The sequence below is a fragment of the Silurus meridionalis genome, chromosome 4 (assembly GCF_014805685.1).
Source record: "Silurus meridionalis isolate SWU-2019-XX chromosome 4, ASM1480568v1, whole genome shotgun sequence".
Classification (NCBI taxonomy): Eukaryota; Metazoa; Chordata; class Actinopteri; order Siluriformes; family Siluridae; genus Silurus; species Silurus meridionalis.
In genome coordinates, this window is record NC_060887.1 from 1,271,196 (window position 1) to 1,290,991 (window position 19,796).

At 38.9% G+C, this 19,796-nt stretch overlaps 2 protein-coding genes and 1 pseudogene across 3 annotated transcripts in view; all 3 read right to left on the reverse strand.

The window, feature by feature from the left end:
- LOC124384638 (eukaryotic translation initiation factor 4 gamma 3-like) overlaps positions 1-19,796 on the reverse strand; it is a 1,295,064-nt gene that overhangs the window by 908,272 nt on the left and 366,996 nt on the right. The window lies entirely within an intron of this gene.
- LOC124384617 (nischarin-like) lies at positions 13,907-15,728 on the reverse strand. Its single transcript, XM_046847617.1, has 6 exons — positions 15,661-15,728; positions 15,379-15,529; positions 14,749-15,160; positions 14,493-14,626; positions 14,151-14,201; positions 13,907-14,054 (listed from the first exon to the last, which is right to left on the reverse strand). The coding sequence occupies exons 2-6, from the start codon at positions 15,391-15,393 to the stop codon at positions 13,989-13,991; spliced, it is 678 nt and encodes a 225-aa protein (XP_046703573.1). The 5' UTR covers positions 15,394-15,529; positions 15,661-15,728; the 3' UTR covers positions 13,907-13,988.
- On the reverse strand, positions 15,727-19,338 carry LOC124384497 (annotated as a pseudogene).

Consider the following 19,796-nt stretch of genomic DNA (forward strand, 5'->3'; position numbering starts at 1 on the left):
ATTCCACTAAACGAGTTTGGAGGAAGAAGAATGATGAGTACCATCCCAAGAACACCATCCCTACTGTGAAGCATAGGGGTGGTGGCATCATGCTTTGGGGTGTTTTTCTGCACATGGGACAGGGCGACTGCACTGTATTAAGGAGAGGATGACCGGGGCCATGTATTGCGAGATTTTGGGGAACAACCTCCTTCCCTCAGTTAGAGCATTGAAGATGGGTCGAGGCTGGGTCTTCCAACATGCCAATGACCCGAAGCACACAGCCAGGATAACCAGGAGTGGCTCTGTAAGAAGCATATCAAGGTTCTGGCATGGCCTAGCCGGTCTCCAGACCTAAACCCAATAGAAAATCTTTGGAGGAGCTCAAACTCCGTGTTTCTCAGCAACAGGCCAAAATCCCTCCTGCAGTGTGTGCAAACCTGGTGAAAATTACAGGAAACGTTTGACCTCTGTAATTGCAAACAAAGGCTACTGTACCCAGCTTGAGTTTATTTTGGAGCAGACCACCATGAAGCTCCAGTCTTCCTTGAAAATCAATGAGGAACTGGAGAAAACTGTAGACTGAGAGAGAGAGCTGGACAAGAGAACAAACGAAAGTGGAGAAACATGTTGCTCAGCTTGAGGTCACTTTGGATCAGACCACCATGGAGCTCCAGTCTTCCCTGAAAATCCATGAGGAACTGGAGAAAACTGTAAGATGTGAGAGAGAGAGCTGGAAGAGAGAACACAAACAACTGGAGGAACATGTTGCTCAGCTTAAGCTCACTTTGGAACAGACCACCATGGAGCTCCAGGATACTCAGAATCACTGTGAGAAAGTAAAAAATAGTGCAGAGCAGGAGAGAGATCATTTAATCAGAGAGAAAGAGCGACTGGAGGAACATGTTGCTCGGTTTGAGCCCACGTTGGATTTTAAAGAAAAACAGGAGGATGAAAGAGAGAAAACTAAACTTGACATAGAGGAGAGGAACAATTTACAGCTTCAGACCAACAGGGGGCTCCAGGATACCCAGAATCTCTGTGAGGAAGAAAAGAAGACTTCAGAGAATAAAACAGATCATTATATGAGAGTCCGAGAGCGATGGGAGGAAATTGTTGCTCAGCTGAGACAAGAAAACATTCAAAAGAAAAGGAGAAATAGAAAAAAAAGAAGACGACAAGAGAAACAGAGAGTCTGAACATGCCTTTTTCCTTTTTCTGTTTCTCTTATGGCTATTTATGATAGTTTTACACTTATAGTCAATAGTATAAAGCTGAGTGTAAAGCTATTGTATCTTGTAGATCGCTCATCTTTTGATCATTTTTATTTCTGTCTTGTCAAATCTTTTTTATCTTTTTAAATCTTGATTTTAATCTTTTACTACAAAGAGTCACAATAAACACTAATAACAACCATTATTTTTGTCTTCCTTACAACGGCGTATGACCTCCTCATGGATTCTTCCACTTAGTTTATATCCTCTTGTGGGGCAGGGGGCTGTGGCTCGGGGTCATAATGCTGAGGGGGAGGGAGGTCAGGAGGGAGAGGGAAACTGGTCCTCAGTGCCACATTGTGCAAAACACCACACACCCTGATAATCTTACACACTTTTTCCGGGTGGTATAAAAGTCTTCCACCTGAGACATCCAGAGCTCCACATCTGCATTTCTGGAGGTGAGGAGCGTCTGAGGGGTGAAGCCTCTGTCACCTGTCATATTATAGACTACATCAGGACAATGTTTACAATTTCTACATATTGTTAAAGTCACCAAGAAGCCAGTCATCACGTCCTGCAGCTGCATAGATCACATAGATCCAGGAGCACAGCTGTAGGAATCTAAATCAGCTTATTATTCAGTCATCATCATGGGCGAGAAATCATCATGGTCCCTGGAGACTCTTTCTCTCCTTAATCTTCCATTGGTGTAATCCTCCAGCAGTGCCATCATGCAGCATTACACACGGGGGTCACCACAGCATTTATATGTTTACAGTAATTACACTGATCATTAACACCTTGGCAAAATCAGCATGAATTAGTGGCATCATCACCAGTGATACAATTTGAAGATGAAAATGTGACATGTGAACACGTTTCTTCATGCCAGTTTTGTCATGAACATCATTATAGTTAGGACTGAAAATGAGAACATAAAGAGAGTAACGACTGTGTGAGAGCGTAATGGCTGCATTTCCAGATTTATTGAAGGAAAATATGTCGTTATTTACACTGTGTTCTGCAGTTATCTAATGGTAGGGATTTGATGTTCTCCTGTATTCCATGCAGTCGGGCATCTCCTCCTCCTGCGCTCCCGTAGTGGAATGTGATGGTGAGACGCCGCTGATTACAAATTTAGAGTGAATTTTTATTTAACATTTGAGTTGGATTTTATAAGAAGGTGTTTATGAAACAACTATCACTCAGTACAAACCCAAATAACCTGCAGGATTTCATCTTCATGATCACAACACTTCAAACAAAACATCTACAGTACATACAGGATTCAGGGCCATTTTTCGATATTTATATGTTACAGTAATTTTGTATTATTTATATTAGAGTCTTTAACGACTCTGTGCATATGTTTAAAAATGACCATGTTACTGTGTGTACAATGATACTAATTGTGTTCATGTATTACAAACACTTTAGTAGGAGCACCTATATATTCATATACACTGTGTGTGTGTGTGTGTGTGTGTGTGTGTGTGTGTGTGTGTGTGTGTGTGTGTGTGTGTGATTATTTGTACAAAGAGTTCCGTCTCATCACTTTCATTATTTTAGATCAAACATGTGCACTACTACTATCAGGTAAAATACAATGTCCTCGTAGGAAAAAACACCAAAAACAAAGTGTCCAAAACTTACGACCCCCAGGCTGAAATAGTCCACGCAGAAACAAAACAGAGTAAGAACAGGAGCTTTGAGGGTTGGGATTTGGACTGTAGTTTATGTTGACAGTCTGCTACACTGACTCAGGATGTCAGAATTTGTTCTGTTTTCTGTAGGAATTAGGATTAGATCCTCTATTATACCAGAACCAGTGTACACTTGCAGCAAGTTTCTGCTCTCAGAAAATGACCTTTAAATAAAAGTGCTTCATTGTTCATTCACCAGTGAGACCAGAACCTTGATGATAAAAGAACACCGCTGTTCTGTTTATATTATGGAAAACAGACAGTGCTTGTTATTTCTCATGGTTTTCTACATGAGAGTGATGTAAAGCTCATGTTTTTGCTTTCTGTATCTCCTCACTCACTCCTACAGGTGGTAATGCTTTGATTTGTCTGATATTCCTCTCTGGATAAAGACACTAATGCCATCAGAGAGTTGAATGGAAAGCTGGTGAGCAGGAGGTCACTGTGTATCACTATGGCTGAGCAGTGGACAGGGAGCAGCCGCCACACCAAGCCCTACCTCCATCCATCCAGGAACATGCAGTGGCTCCATCTACAGCGTAAGTCATACTGTCCTCATAATGTCCTACAAAACTTTACTAAACACACACACTGTGTACCGGTCAAACACACACATGCACTTAAACATTGGATGCTGAATTTGTTCTGTTTTCTGTAGGAATTAGGATTAGATCCTCTATTATACCAGAACCAGTGTACACTTGCAGCAAGTTTCTGCTCTCAGAAAATGACCTTTAAATAAAAGTGCTTCATTGTTCATTCACCAGTGAGACCAGAACCTTGATGATAAAAGAACACCGCTGTTCTGTTTATATTATGGAAAACAGACAGTGCTTGTTATTTCTCATGGTTTTCTACATGAGAGTGATGTAAAGCTCATGTTTTTGCTTTCTGTATCTCCTCACTCACTCCTACAGGTGGTAATGCTTTGGATTTGTCTGATATTCCTCTCTGGATGAAGACACTAATGCCATCAGAGAGTTGAATGGAAAGCTGGTGAGCAGGAGGTCACTGTGTATCACTATGGCTGAGCAGTGGACAGGGAGCAGCCGCCACACCAAGCCCTACCTCCATCCATCCAGGAACATGCAGTGGCTCCATCTACAGCGTAAGTCATACTGTCCTCATAATGTCCTACAAAACTTTACTAAACACACACACTGTGTACCGGTCAAACACACACATTATGTAAAGTAACACATCTCTGTTTTTCACTTTCAGGTCATCGTGTTGTCGTTCTGCTCCACTGAATTCATCATTTTATTTATTTTGCTTTTATTAATTATTTCTTTCTTTTTTACAGAAATAGTTTTATTACTGTAAATAAATATGTAAATAACTAACAGTAATGAAGGTGTTTCATTATTGATCATTCATAAAATTCCCTCTTAATACATGAGAACTTTCATTAGAACTGAAAGAGACGGTGCTGTGAAAAGAGAACAGTAATAACAGAGTTGTGTTCGTGAAAACCCTGAAACAGATCATGTAAATACACTACTCTGACGCTGACACCATTTATTTAATGGATGAATAAAATTGATCTGAAATAAATTCAAATATTTAGGCTGTAATACTGCACTGTATTTAACTTATTATTATTATATATTGTTATAATTTTAAATGTATTGATAGATTTTATTTTGAAACTTTATATTTTGATGTTTTATTTCAGTTAATAAATTTTTATTGTATTTAATTTGTGTCGGTTTATGTTCTAATCTCTAATATACACTAAAAGCCTTTATATTTATAAATGTGTATTTAAATCACAGATATTAAAAATTAATAATATGTAAAAGATCTAATATCTACCAAAAAATCACTCAGTGTTGATTTAAGATGTTTGGACATTTATTCCAGCTCATAAATCCTATAAAACATGCAGCATTAAACATGAACTTCCAGCAGATGAACATCTCATAATACTGTCTGGAAGTGAGAAATGTACAGGTTGTTTTACTCCATACACATGAACTTACTTTGATCAGAAACACATTCATACTCCAAATCAATTAATCAATAAAGTCAATAAAAGAATCCCAAACTGCTGTGTGTCTTGTCCTCGCTATTAATGACGTCATTAGAGCTCCACTACTTCTAATTACCTGCTGTGACAGTGAGCTCTAATACACATCACACTGCCACCTACTGGTCATTTATGATTCTGCAACATTCATAGAGTCACTCCGGTCAACTCCTGGTTCTCAACTCGGATTCACTCGCTTTATACACAGTTTACAGCCGTTTTTATCTTATTTATGACTGTAATATCACTCTTCTCTCAGGAACAACAGAAAAGCTGTGAAGACATGAAATTTTATCCGCTCTTTACCTCTGTAATGTGCATGCGCATAGTGTCAGGTTAAAAGAGACCGGGTTACGTCACAGACGGAGGGCGGGGCATCTGCCTGTGACGTCACAGTAAGACATCGTCTATCATTGGAAACGCGTCTCTGTTTCTCTCATTTCCGAGATTTTTGCTTGTGAGTAAAGAGGCATAAACATGGAGCTCTTCAGAAGGTTTAGAGAGATTTTTGAAACCAGAAGATCGAAGAAAACTAAGCAGATTGCTGAAATGAAGGAGAAGCTGGAGCACATGGAGAAAGTAGAGAAAGACTTGGATGCATTTTCTCTTCTAATGATAGAGAAGATAACAGAAGAGAAAGAAGAGAAAGCCATTCTGCTACAGACGGTGCAAAAGCTGGAGGCTACTTTGGCTTCTGAGCGAAAGCAGCAGGAACAGGACATAACTGAGAGAAGCCAGAGCTGGGCGAGAGAACAAAAACAACTGGAGGAACGTGTTGCTCAGCTTGAGTTTATTTTGGAGCAGACCACCATGAAGCTCCAGTCTTCCTTGAAAATCAATGAGGAACTGGAGAAAACTGTAGACTGTGAGAGAGAGAGCTGGACAAGAGAACAAACGAAAGTGGAGAAACATGTTGCTCAGCTTGAGGTCACTTTGGATCAGACCACCATGGAGCTCCAGTCTTCCTGAAAATCCATGAGGAACTGGAGAAAACTGTAAGATGTGAGAGAGAGCTGGAAGAGAGAACAAAAACAACTGGAGGAACGTGTTGCTCAGCTTGAGTTTATTTTGGAGCAGACCACCATGAAGCTCCAGTCTTCCTTGAAAATCAATGAGGAACTGGAGAAAACTGTAGACTGTGAGAGAGAGAGCTGGACAAGAGAACAAACGAAAGTGGAGAAACATGTTGCTCAGCTTGAGGTCACTTTGGATCAGACCACCATGGAGCTCCAGTCTTCCTGAAAATCCATGAGGAACTGGAGAAAACTGTAAGATGTGAGAGAGAGAGCTGGAAGAGAGAACACAAACAACTGGAGGAACATGTTGCTCAGCTTAAGCTCACTTTGGAACAGACCACCATGGAGCTCCAGGATACTCAGAATCACTGTGAGAAAGTAAAAAATAGTGCAGAGCAGGAGAGAGATCATTTAATCAGAGAGAAAGAGCGACTGGAGGAACATGTTGCTCAGTTTGAGCCCACGTTGGATTTTAAAGAAAAACAGGAGGATGAAAGAGAGAAAACTAAACTTGACATAGAGGAGAGGAACAATTTACAGCTTCAGACCAACAGGGGGCTCCAGGATACCCAGAATCTCTGTGAGGAAGAAAAGAAGACTTCAGAGAATAAAACAGATCATTATATGAGAGTCCGAGGCGATGGGAGGAAATTGTTGCTCAGCTGAGACAAGAAAACATTCAAAAGAAAAGGAGAAATAGAAAAAAAAGAAGACGACAAGAGAAACAGAGAGTCTGAACATGCCTTTTTCCTTTTCTGTTTCTCTTATGGCTATTTATGATAGTTTTACACTTATAGTCAATAGTATAAAGCTGAGTGTAAAGCTATTGTATCTTGTAGATCGTCTCGTCTTTTGATCATTTTTTATTTCTGTCTTGTCAAATCTTTTTTTATCTTTTTTTAAATCTTGATTTTAATCTTTTACTACAAAGAGTCACAATAAACACTAATAACAACCATTATTTTTGTCTTCCTTACAAACGTATGACCTCCTCATGGATTCTTCCACTTAGTTTATATCCTCTTGTGGGGCAGGGGGCTGTGGCTCGGGGTCATAATGCTGAGGGGGAGGGAGGTCAGGAGGGAGAGGGAAACTGGTCCTCAGTGCCACATTGTGCAAAACACCACACACCCTGATAATCTTACACACTTTTTCCGGGTGGTATAAAAGTCTTCCACCTGAGACATCCAGAGCTCCACATCTGCATTTCTGGAGGTGAGGAGCGTCTGAGGGGTGAAGCCTCTGTCACCTGTCATATTATAGACTACATCAGGACAATGTTTACAATTTCTACATATTGTTAAAGTCACCAAGAAGCCAGTCATCACGTCCTGCAGCTGCATAGATCACATAGATCCAGGAGCACAGCTGTAGGAATCTAAATCAGCTTATTATTCAGTCATCATCATGGGCCGAGAAATCATCATGGTCCCTGGAGACTCTTTCTCTCCTTAATCTTCCATTGGTGTAATCCTCCAGCAGTGCCATCATGCAGCATTACACACGGGGGTCACCACAGCATTTATATGTTACAGTAATTACACTGATCATTAACACCTTGGCAAAATCAGCATGAATTAGTGGCATCATCACCAGTGATACAATTTGAAGATGAAAATGTGACATGTGAACACGTTTCTTCATGCCAGTTTTGTCATGAACATCATTATAGTTAGGACTGAAAATGAGAACATAAAGAGAGTAACGACTGTGTGAGAGCGTAATGGCTGCATTTCCAGATTTATTGAAGGAAAATATGTCGTTATTTACACTGTGTTCTGCAGTTATCTAATGGTAGGGATTTGATGTTCTCCTGTATTCCATGCAGTCGGGCATCTCCTCCTCCTGCGCTCCCGTAGTGGAATGTGATGGTGAGACGCCGCTGATTACAAATTTAGAGTGAATTTTTATTTAACATTTGAGTTGGATTTTATAAGAAGGTGTTTATGAAACAACTATCACTCAGTACAAACCCAAATAACCTGCAGGATTTCATCTTCATGATCACAACACTTCAAACAAAACATCTACAGTACATACAGGATTCAGGGCCATTTTTCGATATTTATATGTTACAGTAATTTTGTATTATTTATATTAGGAGTCTTTAACGACTCTGTGCATATGTTTAAAAAATGACCATGTTACTGTGTGTACAATGATACTAATTGTGTTCATGTATTACAAACACTTTAGTAGGAGCACCTATATATTCATATACACTGTGTGTGTGTGTGTGTGTGTGTGTGTGTGTGTGTGTGTGTGTGTGTGTGTGTGTGATTATTTGTACAAAGAGTTCCTTCTCATCACTTTCATTATTTTAGATCAAACATGTGCACTACTACTATCAGGTAAAATACAATGTCCTCGTAGGAAAAAACACCAAAAACAAAGTGTCCAAAAACTTACGACCACCAGGCTGAAATAGTCCACGCAGAAACAAAACAGAGTAAGAACAGGAGCTTTGAGGGTTGGGATTTGGACTGTAGTTTATGTTGACAGTCTGCTACACTGACTCAGGATGTCAGAATGTGTCTTTGTTTCTCATTTCTCAGGTTTGTGCAGTTTTAGGAAAATAAGGGGAAAAATGTAGAGGTGTCATGAGTATGAACTGGAAGAGATATTCGAGGTGGAAAATAGAGACGCATATGAGGACCAATAGTCACTCCAGAAAACAGATATATGCCATGGCGGTAAAAGTGGTGACCACGTACACCAGGCAAAGTGTGTCGGCCGGAAGGAAAAGATAGGAAAATATAATGTAAAATAAAAATAGTAAAATAAGTAAACAGCATGCAGGCAACTTGCCTTAACTATACTCAAACAGCATATGCACATATTTTCAAAACACAAGTAGAAACGTAGGTGAAAAAATCATATAAAATATATATAAATATAAAATGAGAAGAGTAATAGGTTAATAGGCACAACACATCGTCAGATAATAAAGAACGTAGGAGAATAGTTGCAAGAATTTGTATAAGAGGTACACTGTCCAAAACACACAGGAAGTAAGCATGAGAGAGCATGAGCTTAAGATGCAGGCAGGATGAGAGTAAGACAGGAAATGTTATATAAAGAAGTATTATGGCATAAGAAATATATTTTAAGAAGATTTTAAGTAAAACTAAGTAAAAGACGAGAGCTATGAAAATTAGGAAAAGCATTTGGAGAAAAGTGCTGATGTGTTAAAACTAAAGCCCTGGTTTGTAAAACTAGTAAAAAATAAAAATTCTACACAAAACAAAACAAAGGATGAGTTGCAGACATCGGAAAAAAAACCCAGACGAGATTTTAAGAAAAGGTGTGAATATTGCGGTGGATGATCTGTTGCATTGTTGTGTACAAAGTGCACGATCAGGGGATGTTTTTTAAGACAAGGTCTCCATCAAGAGATATTTTTGTACATGTAAATTAGAATCGTATGGAGGTGAACGAGGCCTCCTGGATATGGGTGGAATTTTACTAAGAATATGTAGAAACTTACCAGAAAACCCGTGAGCAAAAGGTGGGATATGCAAAGCCCCATAAAATCAATGATGTACGTAAATTGTGAGGGAGGAGATATTAGACACAATATGTACATTTTACTAGGTGTGAGATATAAAAAATAAGGATTGTTTATATCAAATTCGCACTCGCATGTGAAAGCTGACGGGTGTCATTGCTGTCAGGATGATTCTCTCCCGAGAGCTCCATGGGACGGGTCTGAAGTGACTGCAATAAAGCTGATTTTCTCCTTCTCATTCGTGACTGGAAGATGTCTTCATTTGGTTTGTTATGTATTATTTTAAGTTTTTGTAACTTATTGGTAAATGATTAGTGAACAGCTAAAACTAATTTGAGTATTGAGCCACAATTGTTATGTCTATTCGGACATGGGGTCTGAGTTACGAGACCCTGACCACTGTACTGTAACTCAGTGTCAGGATGTTACTGATCTTCTTATCGCCTCGGCATCATGGTGGAGTCTCCTGTCATCAGAGAGTCTTTACCATGAGGTGCCGTGTAGAACATCCAGTGGTCAGTATGAGAGAATTGAATAACAGAATGTAAGATTTTTATTTTGTTATTTAAAGAGAAGTTTAAATAACATTGGATTTTTTTTTCATTTGTTGAATTTTAACTTCATTCATTTTTTCATTCATGTATTTTTGCTCTTGTTGTGAAGTGAAGTTTGTGTCATTGCTGCTACACTGTGCATCTGAACGATCACGACTCAAATCTCACAATAAACTTTAGGGTTTTATCACATTTTCTACTTTCATTCATCTGATTGTCTCCCCAGTGTCCAACTGCTCCATGGCTTTGTGTATCAGTCACCTCACAACTATAGCAAAGAGTTTTTATTATTGACCGAGTAAATTCCAAGTGATTCAGTGCTTATGCTCAGAGACTGGACTGACTAAAATAAGGCTGTAATACTGCACTGTATTTAACTGTCCAAACCAGATTTATTCTAGTTTTACACATTTTAATAGTCACTACTTTACCTTCAGAAAACTGACATGCGCTTGTAAGTGCCACTAACTCTGCAGCTTGTGTATAGTAATGATTTAGCTTTAACTATTTCATCAGGTAAACTTACAACCGCATATCCACATAAATACACATCATCAGAAGGTTTTGAACATGAACCATCTACATATAGACAATCCCCCTCTTCCTGGGCCGTGTCTAAAAGTTAGGGCCTTCAAGAGGTCTCTTGTTCAATGTGTTTAAGGCAATCATGTGCGTCGTCAAAACCATCTACCGTATTTTCCAGACTATAAGCTGCTACTTTTTTCCCATGCTTTGAACCCCACGGCTTCAACAATGAAGCAGTTAATTTATGGATTTTTCCCGGGGTTTTTTCCTTTAAGCCAAAAACCTGAGCCCCATAACATTAGACCAATGAAATTGCCGAATGGGTCAAGGTGAACCAATGAAATTCTTTATATCAAATCGTGTGCGCTCCCACTGAATCGGGCCGCACCACATCATAAATATGGATGAGGTTCCTCTGACGTTTGACCTGCCTCTCAATCGGACTGTCAACAGAAAATGCGAATCATTTGTCTCCCCCGCATGGACTCAGTTCAGAAAAACTGACCAAGAAGGTACACACTTGTCAGAAGTGGGATTCAAACCCACACCTCCAGAGGAGACTGCGACCTGAACGCAGCGCCTTAGACCCGCCTTAGACCCATCAACTGATCACATGCATAAATTGGAAGTAATAGGATTTTAAAATTGGTTTTACCTTTCTCCACTCTGAAGTGATACTCGTTCTTATCTGTGGTCTCAATCTATGTCCACCTCTCTGCTAATCACGGCTTAGACCACTCGACCATCCTGACAGGCTAAGCTTAATGTTTCTTACCTTGGTGACCATGTCTAGGCCATATGGTGAACACGCAAATGTAGCAGACGTATTTTGTTTGTGGTTTAAATGTTGTTATCTGTCATTAATAATGTTATTGTTATGAGTGTGTAACTGTATTTATAGTACAGTAGCACATACAGTAGCCTTTTAAGTAGTGCTGTGGGTTAGTGTTTGTGTTACTAGTATGTAAATGTAGTTATTTCTTAGCTATTAAAACAAAACATGTTTTAAATGTCCCAGACATGTCTAAAAAGTCACACAAGGCTTTAGAGGACGATGAGTGGACGTCTCGTCTGTGGCGGTAGAGAATGATGAGTGGGCACTGGGGTTCTGCTCTGAAGCTGCTTCCCATCAGAAGAAATGGTTTGATCTGTTTCATAAGGTTTGTGCAGACAAAAATTTATAAGAGAACATGATTAAACACAGGTACCATAACCTCAATTACAATAGATTTGTATTTTTTAAAATTGCCTTTTAATTTTGCCTTTATGAGACCATTTATTAAAATGTTTTATATTATAGTTTTATATTTATAGATCTTCATTTCACTTCACTTCTGCCCTCAGACTCTCACTAGTGTACAGAGATGATTGTGGATTAAACATATTAATGTGTGAATGTTAGATTTTCAATGTTTCTTCTTATTTAGATCTGTAAAAAATACCAAGACTAAAAGGTAAATAAAACCTGTGTTCCACACTCTTTATTGTTCTTTACCAGGTCATAAGTGTTCCACCTGCTGCAAGTGTTCCACCTGCTTTACTCCACTCCTACTGCTGTAGCGCCCCCTACCTCCAACCCCACATTATACAGCCTGCACTTACATTATCACTGCTCATTCATTATTTTTATATTTTATAGTCATATTGTCTTTTATTGGATAGAAGATTTTGTGTTTTCTTCAAAAGGGAAATCAGATCTTTACTTTTCCAGCACACGTATGATTTTACATGAATGTCAGTCTGTTTTGTCGCCTCTTTTTTACTTTACAAAGTCACAGTTTGCTGGATCCTTCAGCAACAATTCAGCAGCCAAACCTAATGTAAATGTACCAATGCAGATTCATGCAATTGAAAAAGATCTTCATATGTCATCATCATCATCATTATTATGCTTAAGTTAATAATTTACAATATGTGTCTTTACAGCCTGGTAGTTAAAGTCCATCTCCTTCAGCCAGTCCTTCATCTGCATCCAGTCCTTCATCTGCATCCAGTCCTTCATCTGCATCCAGTCCTTCATCTGCATCCAGTCCTTCATCTGCAGCCACACCTGCTGTTTATTCCAGTTCTGCTCCTCTAATTATTTATTTCCGGTATTTTAAGCCACTCAGAGACTTGATATCATTTTACTGTTTATAAATATTTTTGCTAATATTATATAGTTGTGTTTTACTTTTGTGGATTTACTGCTATTTGTATCTATAGTTTTGTATTTGTATTTGTACCTTTGTGTGTTTGCATTAATAATACTTTATCGTTTGACATTTTGTAGCATTTTCAGTCATTAAAAATAAAATGTTTTATTGTACATAGAACAGTGACTCGTAAATTATTCTGTGAACCTGCTGAACCCATTATCATCATCATTATTATTATTATAATTATTTATATATATATATATATATATATATATATATATATATATATATATATATATATATATATATATATATATATATGAACTTTATGTGTTTATGATGTAAACAATTATAAACTCAATCTGAACAGAGTGGGGGTCATCCTGATTATGTTCCTCATCAAAACCCACTAAGAACATGAACGTGATCTTCAGTCAATTTAGTGAGAATCCATAGTCTGGATTCTTCTGAAAACACACACAAAAGCCCTACATCACCTCTAATCCTTTTCATCTAGTAGCAGCTCTACATTTAGCTGCAACTGCACTAATACTACATTACAAATGATACAAATGTACTATGATTTAAGTGAATCAATGCTTCAGTTCAGTGAGATTACAAGTTGGGTTTAAAGCTGTAGATTTTATAGGAGGGTGGATTTTATTAGAACATACTGTTCTTTCCTGATGAAGCATCAGTGGAATTCATGATGGAGATGCTGAACCAGCTGGACGTTGACACTTTTTATTTAATGGTTTATATATTTATAGTGTTTTAAATGCCTTTATTATACAGTTACAGCAGTAGGAACTGTTATAAGAGCTGGTGCACAAATAGAGGAAACACCCACACATGCAGAATAAAATTAGAAAGAAGAATTACAAACTATTTGTATAAAATCTCTATGAAATAAATGAAAATCATCAGGCTATAATACTGCACTGTATGTCACTGGCTAAAAAAGAGATATTGTAGTTAAAAAATATTGATGCATTAAAAGCTTTGATATTATAAATATGTATGAATGAAGGTTTAAAAGTGTGATGTTGATTTGTTGCTGGTTTCAGGAAAATATTTATTAAAATGTTCTTCTTTCATGCATGTGTATCACAATCACTTGACAAGTTCCTCTTAAAGTTCTTATAAAATGTTTAATAATCACGATTCAAAACACTCGAAAACATTTACATTGTGGATTGTCTTTATTTATTTCCCTAAATAATATATTAATAAAAAAAGAAAAAAAGAAGTATATAAACAAAAAAATATAATAACATGCAATATTAATATCATATTTAAAAAAATTATAATTATTATTATTATAAATATATATTTTTCTTCTTGTTCTTCCTCTTTTTCTTTGTGCCAAAGAGCATCTTTGTTTCCTGAAAGAAAAATGCAGAGGAGTTTTAGTCTACACATTATACATGTGTGTGTGTGTGTGTGTGTGTGTGTGTGTGTGTGTGTGTGTGGATACTCACCGACTTGACTCCTGCTTCTCCTGTTTTTAGGATCATGTTCATTTCATCCACCTGCACACAAACACACACATATACACTTCTATCACACGTGTGTCACGTGCATATAAAGAGTGAATAGAGGAGTGATGTGTGTGATTATGAATAGATGTAAATGAGGAATTGGTGGGTGGGGTTTTGTTTCCACATGACCAAAACTTAATCATCATATTAATATAATATTTTTTAACATAATAATACACTCGTTACTACAACCACTTATTACAAATCATTCCTAAATATAATATTACTGTGTGTGTGTGTGTGTGTGTGTGTGTGTGTGTGTGTGTGTGTGTGTTTGCTCACTTTGGCTCGCAGAAGATCAGGATCAGAAATCATGTTCATGATTTCAAAGTTGTTTTTACTCCCAATCAGCATCCATGAAATTTTATTCGCTTCAGCCGGGTGGATTTTCTCTACCAGAGGCAACAGATGATCATCTGCAGAGAGAGAGAGAGAGAGAGAGAGAGAGAGAGTGTTACTGAAACTGCGTGTGTGTGTGTGTGTGTGTGTGTGTGTGTGTGTGTGTGTGTGTGTGTGTGTGTGTGTGTGTAACACTTACGTGCCATCTGGATCTGCATTTCAAAATCTGCAGACTCCAACATGTAAATAGTTAAGCGCTTCTGAGGTGCTGCAGCCATGGATACATCCTGCACATCTGGAACATGAGATGGAGCTGGACTCTGTTCTACAGCTGGAACATGAGATGGAGCTGGACTCTGTTCTACAGCTGGAACTTGAGGTAGAGCTGGACTCTGTTCTACAGCTGGAACATGAGATGGAGCTGGACTCTGTTCTACAGCTGGAACATGAGATGGAGCTGGACTCTGTTCTACAGCTGGAACTTGAGGTAAAGCTGGTTTCTCATCCACAGTTGTGCGCTCTTCTACAGCAGGAACTGTGTTTACTGCTGGGGCATTTTCTTTATTTGGCTCTACCTTCTGGCTTGGTGTGAAGGGAGTCATATTCTGAGTCTGTAACACAAAGACACACACAGCTGTTAACAGTGAATTTAATTTTGTTTTATCAGATCATCATCACTGCTAGCAGGAGGCTCTTGAGGGAACCAGCTAGAGGAGGTTCTTTAACCTTTTCAGCCAGTAACCCATTTAACTGCAATATTGAACTTTAGCATCAAATCATTTTAATGTGGACAGCATGGGGTGGTAGATGTTTAGGATACAGTCTTCACCTGCACATTCTTCATCTTCTGCACGTTAGGATGGACAGGGTTATTCTGGTGTTCTGGTCTCAGTAAGGTCTTCTGCTTGTTAATGAAGACCTGGGTGTGGTGGTTCCTCTCAGTCTCGCGCTCCTTACGAGACTTAAAGTGTTGGATGGAGCTGTAACACAACAGAGACACTGCTCTTACACACTGCTGTTAGTCTTTATGCCGACACCAGAAAAATGACCCCCTGACGCTGACTGAAATCCCCTCATATGACCAAACCCACACTTTATATTAATAGCTTACACTTTATGGCCGTTAAGAAGTTTGCCATTGAGTTTCTCCTTTGCCAAATTCGCCGCCTCTGGAGACTCAAATTGACGTATCCATATCCTTTTGTCCCGTCTTGTAACGGACAACCTTCAGGAGAGACACGTCATGTCAACACACAATTCATATCAAACAGATCTAATACAGGACTTTAGTAGAAAACATGCTAATCATGCTATACAGATGTTATTCAGATCCAAACAGTTTAAAGCACAAACCCTGCATGACAGGATCTTCCCAAAGACTGAAAACAGGTCAAAAAGGGCCATGCTGTCAATCTTCTCCAGGTCCAAGTTCTTGATGAACAAGTTCGATGCCACTTTTCCTCATGGTGGAATCCCTCTGAGACCACATGACTCTCATAGGGTTCCCCATAAGGAGCTCACAATTAAGTGTTGCCAACGCTCGCTCAGCTGAGGAAACAAAATTCATTACAGGTCATTCATTTCAGTAAAAAAGACTGGGGAAAGATGGGTGAGGAGAAAACACTCTCAAATTTTATTTAAGGCACAAAACCTGACCATATTCACATAATAAAGTAGTAAAATAATACAGAAATTACTCCTGGAGTATTAAGTAGACAATAAACTGGTATAGATGCAGAAATAGTGTATTGGGGTTTAATGAGGATTTAATTACCATCGGCTCGCTGGTAAAAGTTGACGTAGGCGTAACTGAGTGAAACGCCGGTGTTCCAGTTCCTGCAGATCCGGATGGAGTGAACGTGGCCCACAGAGCTGAATTTCTCCATCAGCATGTTTTCTGTCACTTCATGGTGCAGATCACCAACATACAGTGCTGAAATACTCGAATTCATTTTTATCTAAAAAACAACAAACAAACAAACAAACTGTCAGTTATAAACAAGAGAAAAAACACCAAACCTACAGTCTTAAACAGAAAAACATCAGTATGAGTGAACTACAATCAGTTTCTACTCTGAAATGTTGAAAGATTTTAAAACATACAGGTTTAAAGGATCCTACATTTCTACATTTCAGTACAAAAATAAAGTTAACAAAAAGCACAAAACAGTGTAAAAAGTATTCAGAATAATTATATATATAGCAAAGCTACTTATCAGGTACCTAATAGTCAGTAGTAGATGAACAGTTATAATGTTTATCAGTCACTGCTGCTGCTTTTATTGCTTCTGTGTGTTTGTTTGATGGTTGTTAAGGAGATACTAGAATTTTAATGATGACATCATAGAAACTTTTCTGCAGTATCACTCTGGTCACATGACCAGTTGGACACATGAATCACAGACACTTGAATCACAAACACTATAGAAATATTATTTTAATACAAAACTAACTTTAAATATCAATAAGATAAAAATAAAAATGGTCCTGAATCCTGCATGTACACAAAACAGATCAATAAATCCCATTTAAAATGCTTTCAGTGATTCTACATCCTGCGCCTGATCTACACTGTGTGGACAAATGTATTGAGTCTAAATTTGACAATGAAGAATAAAAAAGCGAGAATATTTCCAGAAATGTTGCAGTGAGGAGAAATTGACATAATTAAAGGAGCAGAACTGGAAGAAACAGCAGGACCAGATGCAGATGAAGGACCGGATGCAGATGAAGGACTGAATGCAGAAGAAGGACTGATGCAGATGAAGGACCGGATGCAGATGAAGGACCGGATGCAGATGAAGGACTGGATGCAGATGAAGGACCGGATGCAGATGAAGGACTGGATGCAGATGAAGGACTGGATGCAGATGAAGGACTGGATGCAGATGAATCACTGGCTGAAGGAGATGGACTTTGACTACCAGGCTGTAAGACACATATTGTATATTATGAACTTAAACATAATAATGATGATAATGACATATAAAGGTCTTTTTAAATGACATAAAAGTGCAGGCTGTATAATGGTGGGGGTGGAGGTAGAGGGCGCTACAGCAGTAGGAGTGGAGTAAAGCAGGTGGAACACTTCGACATCGTATTTGAATCCAAATGAGGTTTCTTAATGAGGGGCTTAATAAATGCTAACTTGAGAGATTTAAGGACGTGACCTAAAGATAGTGAGGAGTTAATAATATTAAGAAGAGACTCAACAGCTGTATATAACACTTCCTTCAATAGATTAGTAGGAAAGGGATCTAACTGACATGTTGTTGATTTAGCTTTGGTAATAACATTATACAGCTCTTCCTGTCCTGTACATGTAAAACAGTGTAGATGTGGAGTTGTAGGTGAGATTGTGTCAGGAGATGCTGTCAGAGGTTGAACCGCCACAATTGTTTTTCTAATGCTATACATTTTTTCAGTGAAGAAATTCATAAAATCCTCACTACTAAACTGTGATGGAACACATTTTTCAGATCCCTGATTTGTAGTTAGTTTGGCTACTGTACTGAAAAGGAACCTGGGATTGTTTTTGTTGTTTTCTATGAGTTTGCTCAGGTGTTCAGCTCTAGCAGCTTTTAGCGTCTGTCTGTAGCTTTGGGTGCAAGTGATCTAATGTTTAAAAGACCAAACTTTAGAACTTTGTTGTGTTTTCTTATCTGGCATTTTTCAGTTTTAACTGCAATAAGATTATTTCTGGATCTTGTGTATTTAATTCTTGGTTTTACTACATGAGGAATAGATACGGTTTCTATAAACTGGGCTGTGTGTGAACTTGTAACTATTTGGTTTGCTGTATAAATGTTCTCATAGTCGTAAATTTCCTGATGTTTTACCAGTCAGATGTTGTGAAGTATCCTAGAGATGTTATCTGATAGCACTGCTGCTCCAAATCTGCTGGGGTGCAGGCCATCAGGGCGGAAGAACCTCGGACGCTCCCAGAAACAGTTCCAGTTATTAATAAAGAGAAGTTTGTGCTCTCGACACCATGACTGTAACCATTCATTTAGTGCAAAGAGTCTACTAAACTTCTCAGCCCCTCGCTGGTAAGTGGGAAGAGGTCCTGACACTATGATCCTCGTTGTGGGTGATGTGCTGTGTACCGTCTTCACCAGGATCCTGAAATCCCTCCTTAAGATCTCCGTTTGCCTCAGCCGGGTTTCGTTCGCTCCAGCATGAAGAACAACCGCCCAAGTTCTCGTTCAGGATCGCGGGTACCTGCGCAGCGACATCGAGAACACGAGCACCAGGAAAACAGCGAGTGTGCACCTTACCTTTGTCTCCGGTAGCGCGGACAAGCCAGACGATGGAATCATCAAGAATCACAGTATGGCGTTTCGTCTCGCGGAGAGGGGCGAAGCGGTTCTCGGTCGAGATCTCGAAGGCCGGTGGTGGTGGCGGGGGAGACGTCCTCGACCGGGGCTCGATCGTGTCTTCCCCTGCTGCAGCATCCAGGGTCCGTGGTGCACCGGTGCCGGAGTGAACGATACCTGGGCGGGCTGCGTTGTAGGTGCGCTGGACCTGGGCAGAGAAACACTCGGAGTTGAGGTGCTGGGAGCGTTAGATTCAACCCGGGAATTTACCTGGGAAGAGTGAGCGTCCGCCCGGGATGTTTCCAGCGCCGCTTTCCGCTCTCGCACCTGGGCATCGAACGAGTTCCCACCTGTGCTCAAAGGCAGACACACAGCCGGCATAGTGCTTATAATAGCAGATAGAGTTAAGATACAGAGATGTGATAAAGTGAGAGGGAATGAATATAGTCAACACTAGTGATAGTCGAGTTAACTAACTACAGGCACAAGACAGGAAGACAAAAACAATGTAGGATTATTAAAAGAGGAAAAAAGGAGAGATAAATAGTAAAGTTTGTTTAAAAACACAGTCAAACACAGGAAGCTACGTCACAGGAAGCCTGCAAGCAGAGAGTCTCCTTTCCATGTCATGACCTGCCCCCATCCTGCTGCCACCTAAAAAGATAAATAACTAACAACAATCTGCACTTACTTTATCTTTAATAAGAGTTTACAGTAAATACATTTACAAATAAATACATAAATACAATATGAAAATAAATAATAATAAATTGGCAATTCACACAACAAACAAATTAAATACATTTTTCAGTACACACACACACACACACACACACACACACACACACACACACACACACACACACACATTTAAATCACTATCTCTCTAATCACACTTAATTCCTCCAGGATTAATTACAGGTTGTAATTG